We start from the raw sequence: 12,034 nt of genomic DNA on the forward strand, positions 1-12,034 counted from the left end.
GGCTCCCAGCTGATTGTGGCGGCACTGGACACAGTCCGCAGTCGCCACGCAGGATTCCCGACCGTTGAGACCACACGTCAACCGTTGGGAACTTGGTCCATCGGGGTGGAGTATCGGGGGTAGGACCTTCAGGTGATGCGCTAACGCCGTTCCAATGGCGTGCGGTGCATGACTCGATAACTCCATGCTGTAGGCGGCAGAGGATAGAAAACATTATAGAAAGGATTCTCCGCCCGATCGCCGATTACAATATCGGCGTTGGGAAACGGTGAATGTCGTCCGCTGTCCCCTAAATGAATACTTTGCTTCAGTATTCACTAGCAAGAGGGACCTTCTTGCCCATGAGAACAGTGTGAACCAGGTTAATAGACTCAAACAGGTTGATATTAAGGAGGAGGATGTGCTGGAAATTTTGAAAAGCATCAGGATAGATAAGTCCCCTGGGCCTGACGGGATATATCCACGGTTACTACGGGAAGCGAGGGAGGAGATTGCTGCGCCATTGGCGATGATTTTGTGTCCTCACTCCACTGGAGTAGTAACGGATGATTAGAGGGAGGTGAATGTTGTTCCCTATTCAAGAAAGTGAATAGGGAAATCCCTGGGAATTACAGACCCATCAGTCTTATGTCTGTGGTGAGCAAAATATTGGAAAGGATTCTGAGAGATAGGATTTATGATTATTTAGAAAAACATAGTTTGATTAAAGATAGGCAGCATGGCTTTGTGAGGGGCAGGTCATGCCTCTCAAGCCTCATTGAATTCTTTGAGGATGTGACGAGACACATTGATGAAGGTCAGGCAGTGGATGTGGTGTATATGGATTTCAGTAAGGCATTTGATAAGGTTCCCCACGGTAGGCTCATTCAGAAAGTTAGGGGGCATGGGATACAGGGAAGTATGGCTGTCTGGATACAGAATTGGCTGGCCGAAAGAAGACAGAGTGGTAGTGGATGGAAAGTATTCCGCTTGGAGGTCGGTGACCAGTGGTGTTCCTCAAGGATCTGTTCTGGGACCTCTGCTATTTTGGGTTTTTTATAAATGACTTGGATGAGGAAGTGGAAGGGCGGGTTAGTAAGTTTGCAGATGACACGAGGGTTGGTGGAGTTGTAAATAGTTTTGAGGGTTGTTGCAGGTTGCAACAGGACATTGACAGGATGCAGAGCTGGGCTGAGAAGTGGCAGATGGAGTTCAACCTTGATAAATGTGAGGTGGTTCATTTTGGAAGTCGAATTTGAATGCTAAATACAGGGTTGAAGGCAGGATTCTTGGAAGTGTGGAGGAACAGAGGGATCTTGGGGTCCACGTACATAGATCCCCAAAGTTGCCACACAGGTTGATAGGGTTTTTAAGAAGGCGTATGGTGTGTTGGCTTTCATTAACAGGGGGATTGAGTTTAAGAGCCGCGAGGTTTTCCTGCAACTTTATAAAACTCTAGTTAGACCACACTTGGAATATTGTGTCCAGTTCTGGATGCTTTGGAGAGGGTACAGAGGAGAGTTACCAGGATGCTGCCTGGACTGGAGGGTATGTCTTATGAAGAAAGGTTGAGGGAGCTAGGGCTTTTCTCACTGGAGCGAAGAAGGCACAGAGGTGACTTGATAGAGGTGTACAAGGTGATGAGAGGCATAGATAGAGTGGATAGCCAGAGACTTTTCCCCAGGGTGGAAATGGCATGACAATGGCTGTCATGGTTGGGGCAGCACGGTAGCATAGTGGTTAGCACAATCGCTTCACAGCTCCAGGGTCCCAGGTTCGATTCCCGGCTTGGGTCACTGTCTGTGCGGAGTCTGCACGTTCTCCCCGTGTGTGCGTGGATTTCCTCCGGGTGCTCCGGTTTCCTCCCACAGTCCAAAGATGTGCAGGTTAGGTGGATTGGCCATGCTAAATTGCCCTTAGTGTCCAAAATTGCCCTTAGTGTTGGGTGGGGTTACTGGGTTATGGGGATAGGGTGGAGGTGTTGACCTTGGGTAGGGTGCTCTTTCCAAGAGCCGGTGCAGACTCGATGGGCCGAATGGCCTCCTTCTGCACTGTAAATTCTATGATTAAACAAGGGGACATAATTTTAAGGTGATTGGAGGAAGGTATAGGGGAGATGTCAGAGATAGGTTGTTTACACAGAGAGTGGTGGGTGTGTGGAATGCACCGCCAGCAGAGGTGGTGGAGTCAGAGTCATTCGGGACATTTAAGCGACTCTTAGACAGGCACATGGACAGCAGTAAATTGAAGGGGTGTAGGTTAGGTTGATCTGAGATTAGGATAAATGGTCGGCACAACATCGTGGGCTGAAGGGCCAGTGCTGTGCTGTACTGTTCTATGTTCAATGTTTAAATGACCGTAGTTATTGGCCACTAGAAGCCAACATACCAAAAGAGTTCCTGGTTTCTGCACAGATAATTTATTCATATTTAGCTGCTTAAATACGTTGGTGCTCCCTTAATGGTGTCTAAATGCACGACTGCAGAGATACCAATCTGCACAATCTCAAAGATTTCCACGTGCAATCCCTGGATTGCTTTGAGTTGGTTGATCGAATACAGGCCAGTCCGGCAACCACCTCTCCAACTGGCCTCAGTGCCCTTGAGCATAGGAAAGGAAATATCAGGAAATGTATAGAGCATTTGGGTAACATCTTGGGGGTTACGAATGTAAAACAAGGATGCTTATTTTTTGCCATTTATTTAAGTAAGGGCAGGTAATCAGTCCGACTGTTTCAAGACCAGGGAGGATAATCATCACCCAATATCCCCTAGCTTGAACTCTGCTGCAGATAAAGAATGGCCCACTTGTTGAGGTAGTGACAAACCAACACCTCATGGAACTTTATACTAACAAGATCCAGACTAAAATGCAACAAATCCCTGAGGGAAAAAAATCGAGGACAGATAAAATTACAAAAACATGTCCTTTTTCTCTTCACAGCCTTTGCCGCCTACCTGTGACAAACTTGTTGATGATGAGCTCCTGCCTTCAGTACTGGAGATCGTCTCTGAGATAAGTGAAAGTGAGGGCACAAAATGTGTGGAAAAGCAAGAGAATGCTTGTCAGAAGCCTCGCTTCAGTGAGTCCTCCATTACCAAGCAACACAGAGGAACGCCAAATAATGAAACTGAGGGTTCCACCGACTCCAGTCAGAATTATATATTTTTGGATCTGCCAGACTCGTCGTCTCTTCCTGATGAAGATATCAACTTTCACAAAAGAGACGAATCTAGTTCATTGCAGGATTCTCAGTCACGCATGTGGCCTCTTGTCCCTGACATAAAGTGTTATAAAGGTCACATCCAAAATGACATCAATTGGAATAAACAGTTCTCATCCGTGCAGCCAGTCAATGTCACTGGCATGAAGCAACAACACCCAACATCATTGGTCAGTTATGACGACATGTTCCATTTATTTGGCCACTTGCATTTCCCAGCAACATTTGATTATCGATCAATGAGTGCAACAGACATTTCAAACCACTCTTATCTCCTACTTCCTGATTTGGAACCACGTATTTTCTCACAGCAGGCCCGTTGGCCAGAGAATAAAAACATCTAGATAGTGTGCAGTGAAGAAATACGCCGCCAAATACGTGTGTTAATGTTTGTGGTCTTCTATTCCTTTCAATACAGTTGCAAACTCCAGTAAACCATTTAAATGTTTATCTCAGCTAATCAACAACCTGAAAAGATTTAATTATAGTTTGTTTTCATTGTCAATTAAACAATCATTCTCCTTTATAGAACAGTAGATCTCATCTATCTGGTCATGATATCCCTGAAAAAGAGTTTGACCCGAGCACGGGCGGCACTGCTGCCTCACAGCTCCAAGCACCCAAATTCAATTCAGGCCTTGGGTGACCGTCTGTGCAGTTTGCATTTCTCCCCTTGTCTGCGTGGGCTTCCTCCAGGTGCTCCGATTTCCTCCCACAGTTCAAAGATGTTCAGGTTAGGTGGGATAACTGGGCTGGAGCAGGGGATTGGGTTTAGGTAGGGTGCTCTTTCAGAAGGTCGGTGCATGGACTTGATGGGCCAAATGGTCTCCTTCTGCATTGTAGGGATCCAATGGATTCTATGGACTTGTACACTCATTTATCTGTACACGCCTAATATGACATAAACATTCACATAACATACTGTATTTGATCCATTTTTGACGTCATCCTCCCATTGGGGAACTGGCAAAGTACATTGTAAATTCTGGTGAGATTTGTTTGACTTGCTAATCGTTGATTTAAATTGCTAGATAATTGTACAAAGGGTATACCTGAATTTTTCATGTACATTCAGTTAGCGAGTCTTTGCCTCGGGAGAGACAAGTTTGTAAATAACCTCCAGTTTTGTCACTTTTAAGACAAAATTACATTTTCAGGAACTGTAATCCAGCTGTGCATGCTACTATAGAGAACATTTGGGCCCACTTTTTTTGTTCTTGTCAGACAGGCACCTCTGGCAATACCACACCAATTGACTATCTTTCATGCTCCCAGAGGGCATTGGTGTGTCTGGTTCTTGATCCTTGCATCAAGGGGAGCAGTTTCTATCTAGTCTGTCCCAGATGCCTCACAATTTTGAACACCTCTCTTAAATCTCTTCCCAAACTTCTCTTCTCCAAGAAGAACAGTCAGTTTCTCCAGTCTTTCTCTGAAACTGATGTTCCTCATCCCTCAAACCATGCTCCCGAATCTTTCCTGTGCCCTCACTAACTGCCTAGACATCCTTCCTAAAGTGTGGTACCCAGAACTTGATGCAATACACCAGTTGACCAAACCAATGTACTCTCCAAGGCAATTAGAGATGGGTAATAAATGATGGTCAAGTCAGCGACACCCATATCCAGGGAATGAATAAAAAGAAAAATCTGTATGGAGGAGGTGGTTCTGGTGTGAGGTGCTCCGGAGGGTGAACACCTCCACCTCGTGTGCGAGGTTGGGGCTGATACAGCTGAAGGTGGTGTATAGAGGACACCATACAAGGGCGAGGATGCTGACTCTTTGAGGGGGTAGAAGATGTGTGTGAACGTTGCGGGGGGGGGGGGGGGGGGGCGCAAACCACGTTCATATGTTTTGGTCCTGTCCGAAGCTGGAGGATTACTGGAAGGAGGTTTTTAGGGTAATCTCTAAAGTGGTGCATGCAAAACTGGAACTGGGCCCTCGGGAGGCCATATTCGGGGTTGGAAACGGGTGCGGAGGCAGATGTTGTAGCCTTCGCCTCGTTGATCGGCCGAAGGCGGATCCTGTTAGGGTGAAGATCAACCTCTCCACCCTGTGCCCTGGCGTGGCGGGGGGAACTGCTGGAATTCCTGACGCTTGAGAAGGTCAAATTTGAACTGAGGGGAAGGATAGAGGGGTTTTACAATTCATTGGCGTTATTCATTATGCACTTTCGAGAATTGGATTACATCGAATATTAGGCGGGAGCTGGGAGGGTTGGGGGGGAGGGGGACTGTGTGTTAATGGTGACTGTGGGTGATTCCTGATTCCTTTTGGTCATTTGTTTATGTTAACATGCGGGCTAATGTTTGGGGGTTTGGTGGGAGGATGGGATCGTTGTTATTGATATGGGGATTGACATTGCATTCATTACTGTTTATTGTTGGGTGTAAATTTGGGTGAAAATGTGAAAAAGAAGGAGAATAAAAATAGTTTTTAATTAAAAGAAAAATCTGATTGAGTTGGTGATCAAGGTGTCGAAGGCCCAGTTTTAATCATTTTCCATCTGTGTACCCGTGTTGGTCTGGAGAAATGGAAGTTAATCAACAAAAGACAGTTCCATGTTTCATTGTTTATGGTTTTGAACAGTCAAAAATCATTGTGCGGGATCTTGGCATTTCTAAATTTTTTGGTGTCTAGAATTTTGAAAACTTTCTTGAATAACTGGGATAAAAAATAAGAACCTGAATAGGAGACGGTCGTGTGACAGTAAGCTAGATAACTTTGATGAGATGGATTAATCACAAAAGAGCTCAGAAAAATCTGCTCGACGGTTGCCTTTTGAAAATTAAATCAAACGTGCTTCCCAAACAAATCGGCGTGGAAAGCTTTGCAGCACGAAAGGTTTTCTCGTGTCACTGGATAGTGAGATGTAACCCTTGTTTATACAAACCCATGTGGTGATAAGCAGAAAGTGACAAATCCATTGCCAAGACATGGGCTGAGGAATAGTTAGCAGTGTATCCACTCAGCTGCATTCGCAATGGCGATAGAACTGGACTTGCCTATCACACCCGGGCTGATCAAATCTTGTCGTGAGGCAGGGTTCAACCTTTCTGACTGATGCAGGAATCATTTCTTTTCCCTTGGAAAACTTGGCGGTAGAAGCTGTGAAAGATATAAGTGAAGATATGCCAGAGCTGCAAACGCCCATCGAGAAATAAGCCCTGCATTGTCTGTTCTCCAGAGATTCAACAAATCAAGAGGTGGTGAAAAGTTTGATGAATTTCATGCTTTGTAAGATGGTGATTTCTGTTCTCCATCAAAAATGTAAAGAATTAAACACTTTAGAAGTCATAAGTCATGTGTAATTTTTTTAAATTGATAAGACGTTATACTGTATTCACGTTATAAGCTGTTGTAGTTTTTGGCATTCATCCTTGTATACAGATATTGGATAGCATTTAAGGAGGTTGAAGTTGTTATACAGCAGATCTTATTTTCTTGCTTTTAGCTCAATAGAAATTCTAATGTTATTGCGTTTTGCGAGTTTTGTCTCAAGCAGTGTCAACTAGCGGACTCCACCTTATAACTGACTATCCAATATAACAGTATTCATTATGGCTGTACTGCAGAGTATGTGGGGAGCACAATTGTAGAATACACAAATGATTCACTGTCTGCTCTATAAAGAGATTGTACATTGTGTTTCTCTGATATACATTGTGAATACAGCAATAGTTTGATAGCTGAAATGTTGTTCTAGTGTAGTTCTGTATGAACAGAAAAACAAAACAAAACTATTGTAACGTTCTATTGTGTGCACTATTTATTCATATTCTAACATACTTTATTCCTTGTAATATTAGCCATGTAAATACCATTCTGTCTTCAATGGTGCAGCTAGATTAATAAAGTTACATGTTTTTTTGAGATTGACTCCATGTTGTGGATTATGGAATTCCCTGCTTAATTAATTGAATAAAACAGTTTTTTAAAATAAAATGTGGCACTCTTTGTAGACCGAGTTTTAATTTGGTCTGATCTAAGAAAGGAACTTGATTTTTCAGTCCATTGAATCATGTAGGACAAGATGTGCCCTTTGAAGGGTTGAGAATGGGCCTCTCATTTTACAATGGATACTACGGACAATTTGGCAGCAAGCGGAAATATTGCACAATATATTTTTTGATTCATTCACAGGACATGGGCATCACTGGCAAGGTCAGCATTTATTGCTCAACCCCAACAATGGAGTGCCTTGTTAGGTTGTTTCAGAATGAACCACATTGCTGTGGATCTATGAGTCACATAGGTGCCAGATTGGGTAACAATGACAGATTTCTTTTCCGAAAGAATATTTGTGGACCAGATGGGTTTTTGTTATGACAATTCGATAGTTCATGGTCACCATTACTAATTCTAGATGTTTTATTCAAGGCTGATTGTATTCATTAACTCAATTTAAAATCCTTTGCTGCCATGGTGGGATTTGAACTCAATTCTCTAAGTTATTAGCCCAGGCTTACTATAATTTGCTAGTCCAATAAGATGACCACTGTGCTACCGTATTCTTAGGTGTCTAGACTCTTTTCCTCAGTAAGCCAGCTGAAGGTGATGATGAATTATGTTGTCCATGTCTGCTTTCTTCGAGAGTTGGCTCCGAAATCATGGAAAATGGGCCAGTTTTTCCACGATTTTGCCTATCTTAATCAATGGGGAATGTGTTTTGCTGTGGAAGCTGACGAAAAGAATATTTCAGGATCAGGGTCTCAAAAATCTTCCTTGCTGTTTAGAGGCAGCAGTAATTCCATACTCCTATGTGCCTTGGAGACTTAGGCAACCTACAGTAGACACCTCAAAGCACTGGAGTACAACCAGCGGTGCCTTTGCAAGATCTTCCAAATCCAGTGACAAAGAATGCAGGCCAATAGCAGCATCCTCTCCCAAACTAACATGCCCACCATTGAAACACTTATCACTCAAAACCAACTCCACTGGGTAGGACGTGTTTTTTATATGCCTGAGACCAGACCCCCAAAGCAAATATTGCTTAGTACTTGGTCCCAGCAGGAGACTCCCAGGAGGAGAACGGAAACACTTTAGGGATATCATAAAAGCATTCCTGAAGAGTTCAAACATTCCCCACCAACTCATGGGAGTTCCTGGCTTGTGACCACCCGAGCTGGAGAAGGTTCATTCACTGGAAAGTATTGAACACATTGAGAGATTTCTCACAGAGGCAAAGTCAAGGCGTCGGTGAGATCGTTAAAAAAATACTCAAACAACTCATCTATCCAGCCCTTCAAGTACCAACTGTCCCGCATGTAGCAGAGCTTGTAGATTGCACTTTGGATGTATCAGCAATCTCAGAACTCCTTGAACTGAGGTGGAAGTAAGTCATCCTCATTCCCAAAGGATTGTCCAAGATGTATGAGTAATGCTTATATTTCAAAATGGTCAAATTATATGACACAGCAATAATTAAATCAGATTTGTACAGTTGGTGGCACTTTCACCACCTGATCATAGGGTTTGGGTTCAAGCTCACACAAGGGGCTGGAATTTACCCATGCGTTCTCTGAACTGGCCGCTGTAACCTTAGTAAAAGATCTCTGGAAACCCTGGAGAAACAATGTAAATGATGTGGCCATGCCTTCATCCACCTCGGCTTCAGGCACTGGATTTTCTTTCGGAAACCTTCTTCATTTAAGACTCTCTTTAAAACACCACCTTTTCAACCAAACCTTTATTCTTCTTAATATCATGCATCCTTACTGTTTAACTCCTCTTAATATTGCCTCATTTAACTCAGCATCCATTTTTTCAATACATCTCCATGAAGCACTTTGGGATAGTTGTGTATATTGAATTATGTATTAAATGCAAGTTAATGTTGTCATGAAAACATGAGTGACATTAGACAAGACACATTTGCTATGTCTTCTCTTTGTATTTTATGACATCTCAGCAATGCCAACCCCACTGTCTCATAAATAGACAAACATAAAAATGAAGAGTTTGGGAATAAAAATCATGATCTGCTATTTTTTTTCAAACATAAAACAACATGGATTGATAATTGGTTTACAAACCTTATTAGTGGCTTATTTAATCACCAACAGATCATACGAAGCTGAACTTAGTCCTGGAGTTTACCTATGGTTATAAGAGTAGACCTGTGTGTGGTTCTCAAAGATCCTTGATCTCCACACACCCCTCTCATCGTTTAATTTTCTTCCAGCTCTATAACACCCTGAAGCTGTATCTATTGTTGTCATATTGTTTTAATAAATTTAGAGTACCCAATTAATTTTTTCCAATTAAGGGGCAATTTAGCATGGCCAATCTACCTAGCCTGCACATCTTTGGGTTGTGGGCCGAAACCCACGCAAATACGGGGAGAATGTGCAAACTCCACACGGACAGTGACCCAGAGCCGGGATTGAACCTGGGACCTCGGTGCCGTGAGGCAACAGGGCTAACCCACTGCGCCACCATGCTGCCTTGTTGTCATATTGTTTACTGTGAATTAGTCTTTCTGCACACTCGTTCTTTCATGGAAAGCTCCATGCCATAGTTGCCGTGTTGCAGGCATTATATAATTTATTTTTGCTCTTATATGACGTTATATGTCACAATGGCACCGTGGTTAGCATGGCCTCAGAACACCAGGGACCCAGGTTCGATTCCAGCCTTGGGTGTGTGGAGTTTGCGCATTCTCCACCTGGCTGCGTGGGTTTCCTCCAGGTGGTCTGGTTTCCTCCTACAGTCCAAAGATGTGCACGTTAGGTGGGGTTATGCGGTTACGGGGATAGGTAGGGAGGGGACCTAGGTAGAATGCTCTTTCAGAGGGTCTGTGGAGACACAATGGGCCGAATGGCCTCCTACTGCACTGTTGGAATTCCATGGATGCTATGAATTTTAAATAATCTTAATTCTGGCAGAGGCACCAGCAGTATACTATACAGGGCGGCATGGTAGCAGTGGTTAGCGCTGTTGCTTCTCAGCATCAGGGTCCCATTCACAGCATCATGTTCCCAGGTTCGATTCCCGGCTTAGGTCACTGTCTGTGCGGAGTCTCCACGTTCTCCCTGTGTCTGCGTGGGTTTCCTCCGGGTGTTCCAGTTTCCTCCCACATGTCCCAAAAGACGGGCTGTTAGGTGAATTGGACATTCTGAATTCTCCCTCAGTGTACCTGGATAGGCGCCAGAATGTGGCGACTAAGTACTTTTCACAGTAACTTCATTGCAGTGTTAATGTAAGCTTATTTGTGACAATAAAGATTATTATAATTAATATTACATAGTGTCATGAAAGTCCACTACAGCTTCCCCAGCCACCTATGGGCATGTTGAACTTTTTAAAGAAGACCTAGGTTTTTTTAAGAAGTAAGTAAAGACAGGGACCAAAAGGTAGTCGAGGCTGAGGGCAAGCATGATGGGGCAGTGGTTAGCACCGTTGTCTCACGGCGCCGAGGTCCCAGGTTCGATCCTGGCTCTGGGTCACTGTCCGTGGGGAGTTTGCACATTCTCCCCGTGTTTGCGTGGGTTTCGCCCCCACAACCCAAAAATGTGCAGGCGAGGTGGATTGGCCACGCTAAATTGCCCCTTAATTGGAAAAAATGAATTGGGTACTCTAAATTTATAAAAACAAAGATAGTGGAGACTGGAAAGTGATCAAAATTCCTATGTGGATTACACTGACAGAACTTCCTGGGAGGACATCGAATTTCGCACCCTAGGAGGTGTCAAGTAGTCCCACTTCAAAAAGAGACACTTTGAAGAAACGTATGGCAAATGCAAAACCCTGGACTAAACTCCTGGGTTTATGGGACCACGGAGACAGTTACATCTCATCAAACATCCAAGAAAAAAAGTCCTCTGCTGATTTTTCACAGAATATGGAAAAGGTTCTGAGAGGAAGGCAAGACGTGATATTTTCTCACACTGGAGAAAAATGGGTTTTAAAACTGGCTGACAACTAGTGAGACGTTTGGGGGTCCAGTGGAGGGGTATTAAAGTGTGTGTGTGGGGGGAGGGGCAGGGGTTACAAGTAGCTTTAATCCTTCTAACTTTTGTAACTATTTTGATGAGAGTTGGAACCATCCCAAGTGTCTGATTTAAGTTAGCGTGCGGACTTCCGGGTGTCCTTCAAACCCAGTCCGCCCGCTGCGACCTTCGAGGACCGTTCCTTTTTCCACCGACGCGGCCGTACCAGCTGCGTCCTCCACCCCACCCCACCCCGCCCCCTCCACTGTAAATTTCTCACTGCGGCAACGTTTGATTTCGTAGGGAGGAGACATTTGGCTTGCGAGGGCGGAAGGTTCCTCGCCTTTATCAAACATGGCGTCCAAGGTCTCAATTGGGCACGGGACGTAACGCGCATGCGTTTCCCCGCAGCTGAGCGTTGGAGAGCGCGCGCGTGGTTTCCATGGCGATCGAGCGGCGGTTGGAATCGGTCAATCGATTGGTTTCGTAGGGCGGCTGTTTTGCTTTGAGTGGTCCAATGGGAGAGCGCCGTTTGCCGAGCAGTTTGGCGGCTGCAGTTTAAATGCCGTGGCGAGGTGGCGCGGCCATTTTATGCGGAGCCCTGTTGCTGAGAGTTTGCGGGAGCACGGCGAGTAACCGCTGATTCATCTTTCCAAGACTGGCCTAAGGAACCGGTGAGACTGCTGCCTGACGCATATCTGTGTGTTTTTCAATTCTCGGTTCTGTTCAATCCAAAGGGTGGGACGTAGGGGTTTAAAGGGGATTCTCTTGTATTGCTGGGCATGATCCTCGAGGGTTGTCGACCCTCCAGCTTTGGCCCGGAGTCTCCAGGAATTGGAGGCCAATGTCCAGGGCACTACTTTGTGCAACCCCCCGGAGAAAAGTCGCTCTGACGTTTAGAAAG

General features: G+C 44.6%; 2 protein-coding genes across 2 annotated transcripts in view; both read left to right on the forward strand.

Moving 5' to 3' along the window:
* The window catches only part of mpl (MPL proto-oncogene, thrombopoietin receptor), a 72,946-nt gene extending 69,077 nt beyond the window's left edge, over positions 1 to 3,869 (forward strand). Inside the window, exon 12 of the mRNA XM_038793960.1 lies at positions 2,923 to 3,869. Within this exon, the coding sequence (XP_038649888.1) occupies positions 2,923 to 3,546 (624 nt within the window). The 3' untranslated portion in view covers positions 3,547 to 3,869. The remainder of the gene's footprint in view (positions 1 to 2,922) is intronic.
* Positions 3,870 to 11,602: 7,733 nt separating this feature from the next.
* Positions 11,603 to 12,034, forward strand: part of cdc20 (cell division cycle 20 homolog) — a 43,392-nt gene continuing 42,960 nt past the window's right edge. The window contains exon 1 of the mRNA XM_038793961.1: positions 11,603 to 11,804. The gene's annotated coding sequence lies outside the window, so the exon portion shown is untranslated. The remainder of the gene's footprint in view (positions 11,805 to 12,034) is intronic.

The sequence above is a fragment of the Scyliorhinus canicula genome, chromosome 4 (genome assembly GCF_902713615.1).
Source record: "Scyliorhinus canicula chromosome 4, sScyCan1.1, whole genome shotgun sequence".
NCBI classification, from domain to species: domain Eukaryota; kingdom Metazoa; phylum Chordata; class Chondrichthyes; order Carcharhiniformes; family Scyliorhinidae; genus Scyliorhinus; species Scyliorhinus canicula.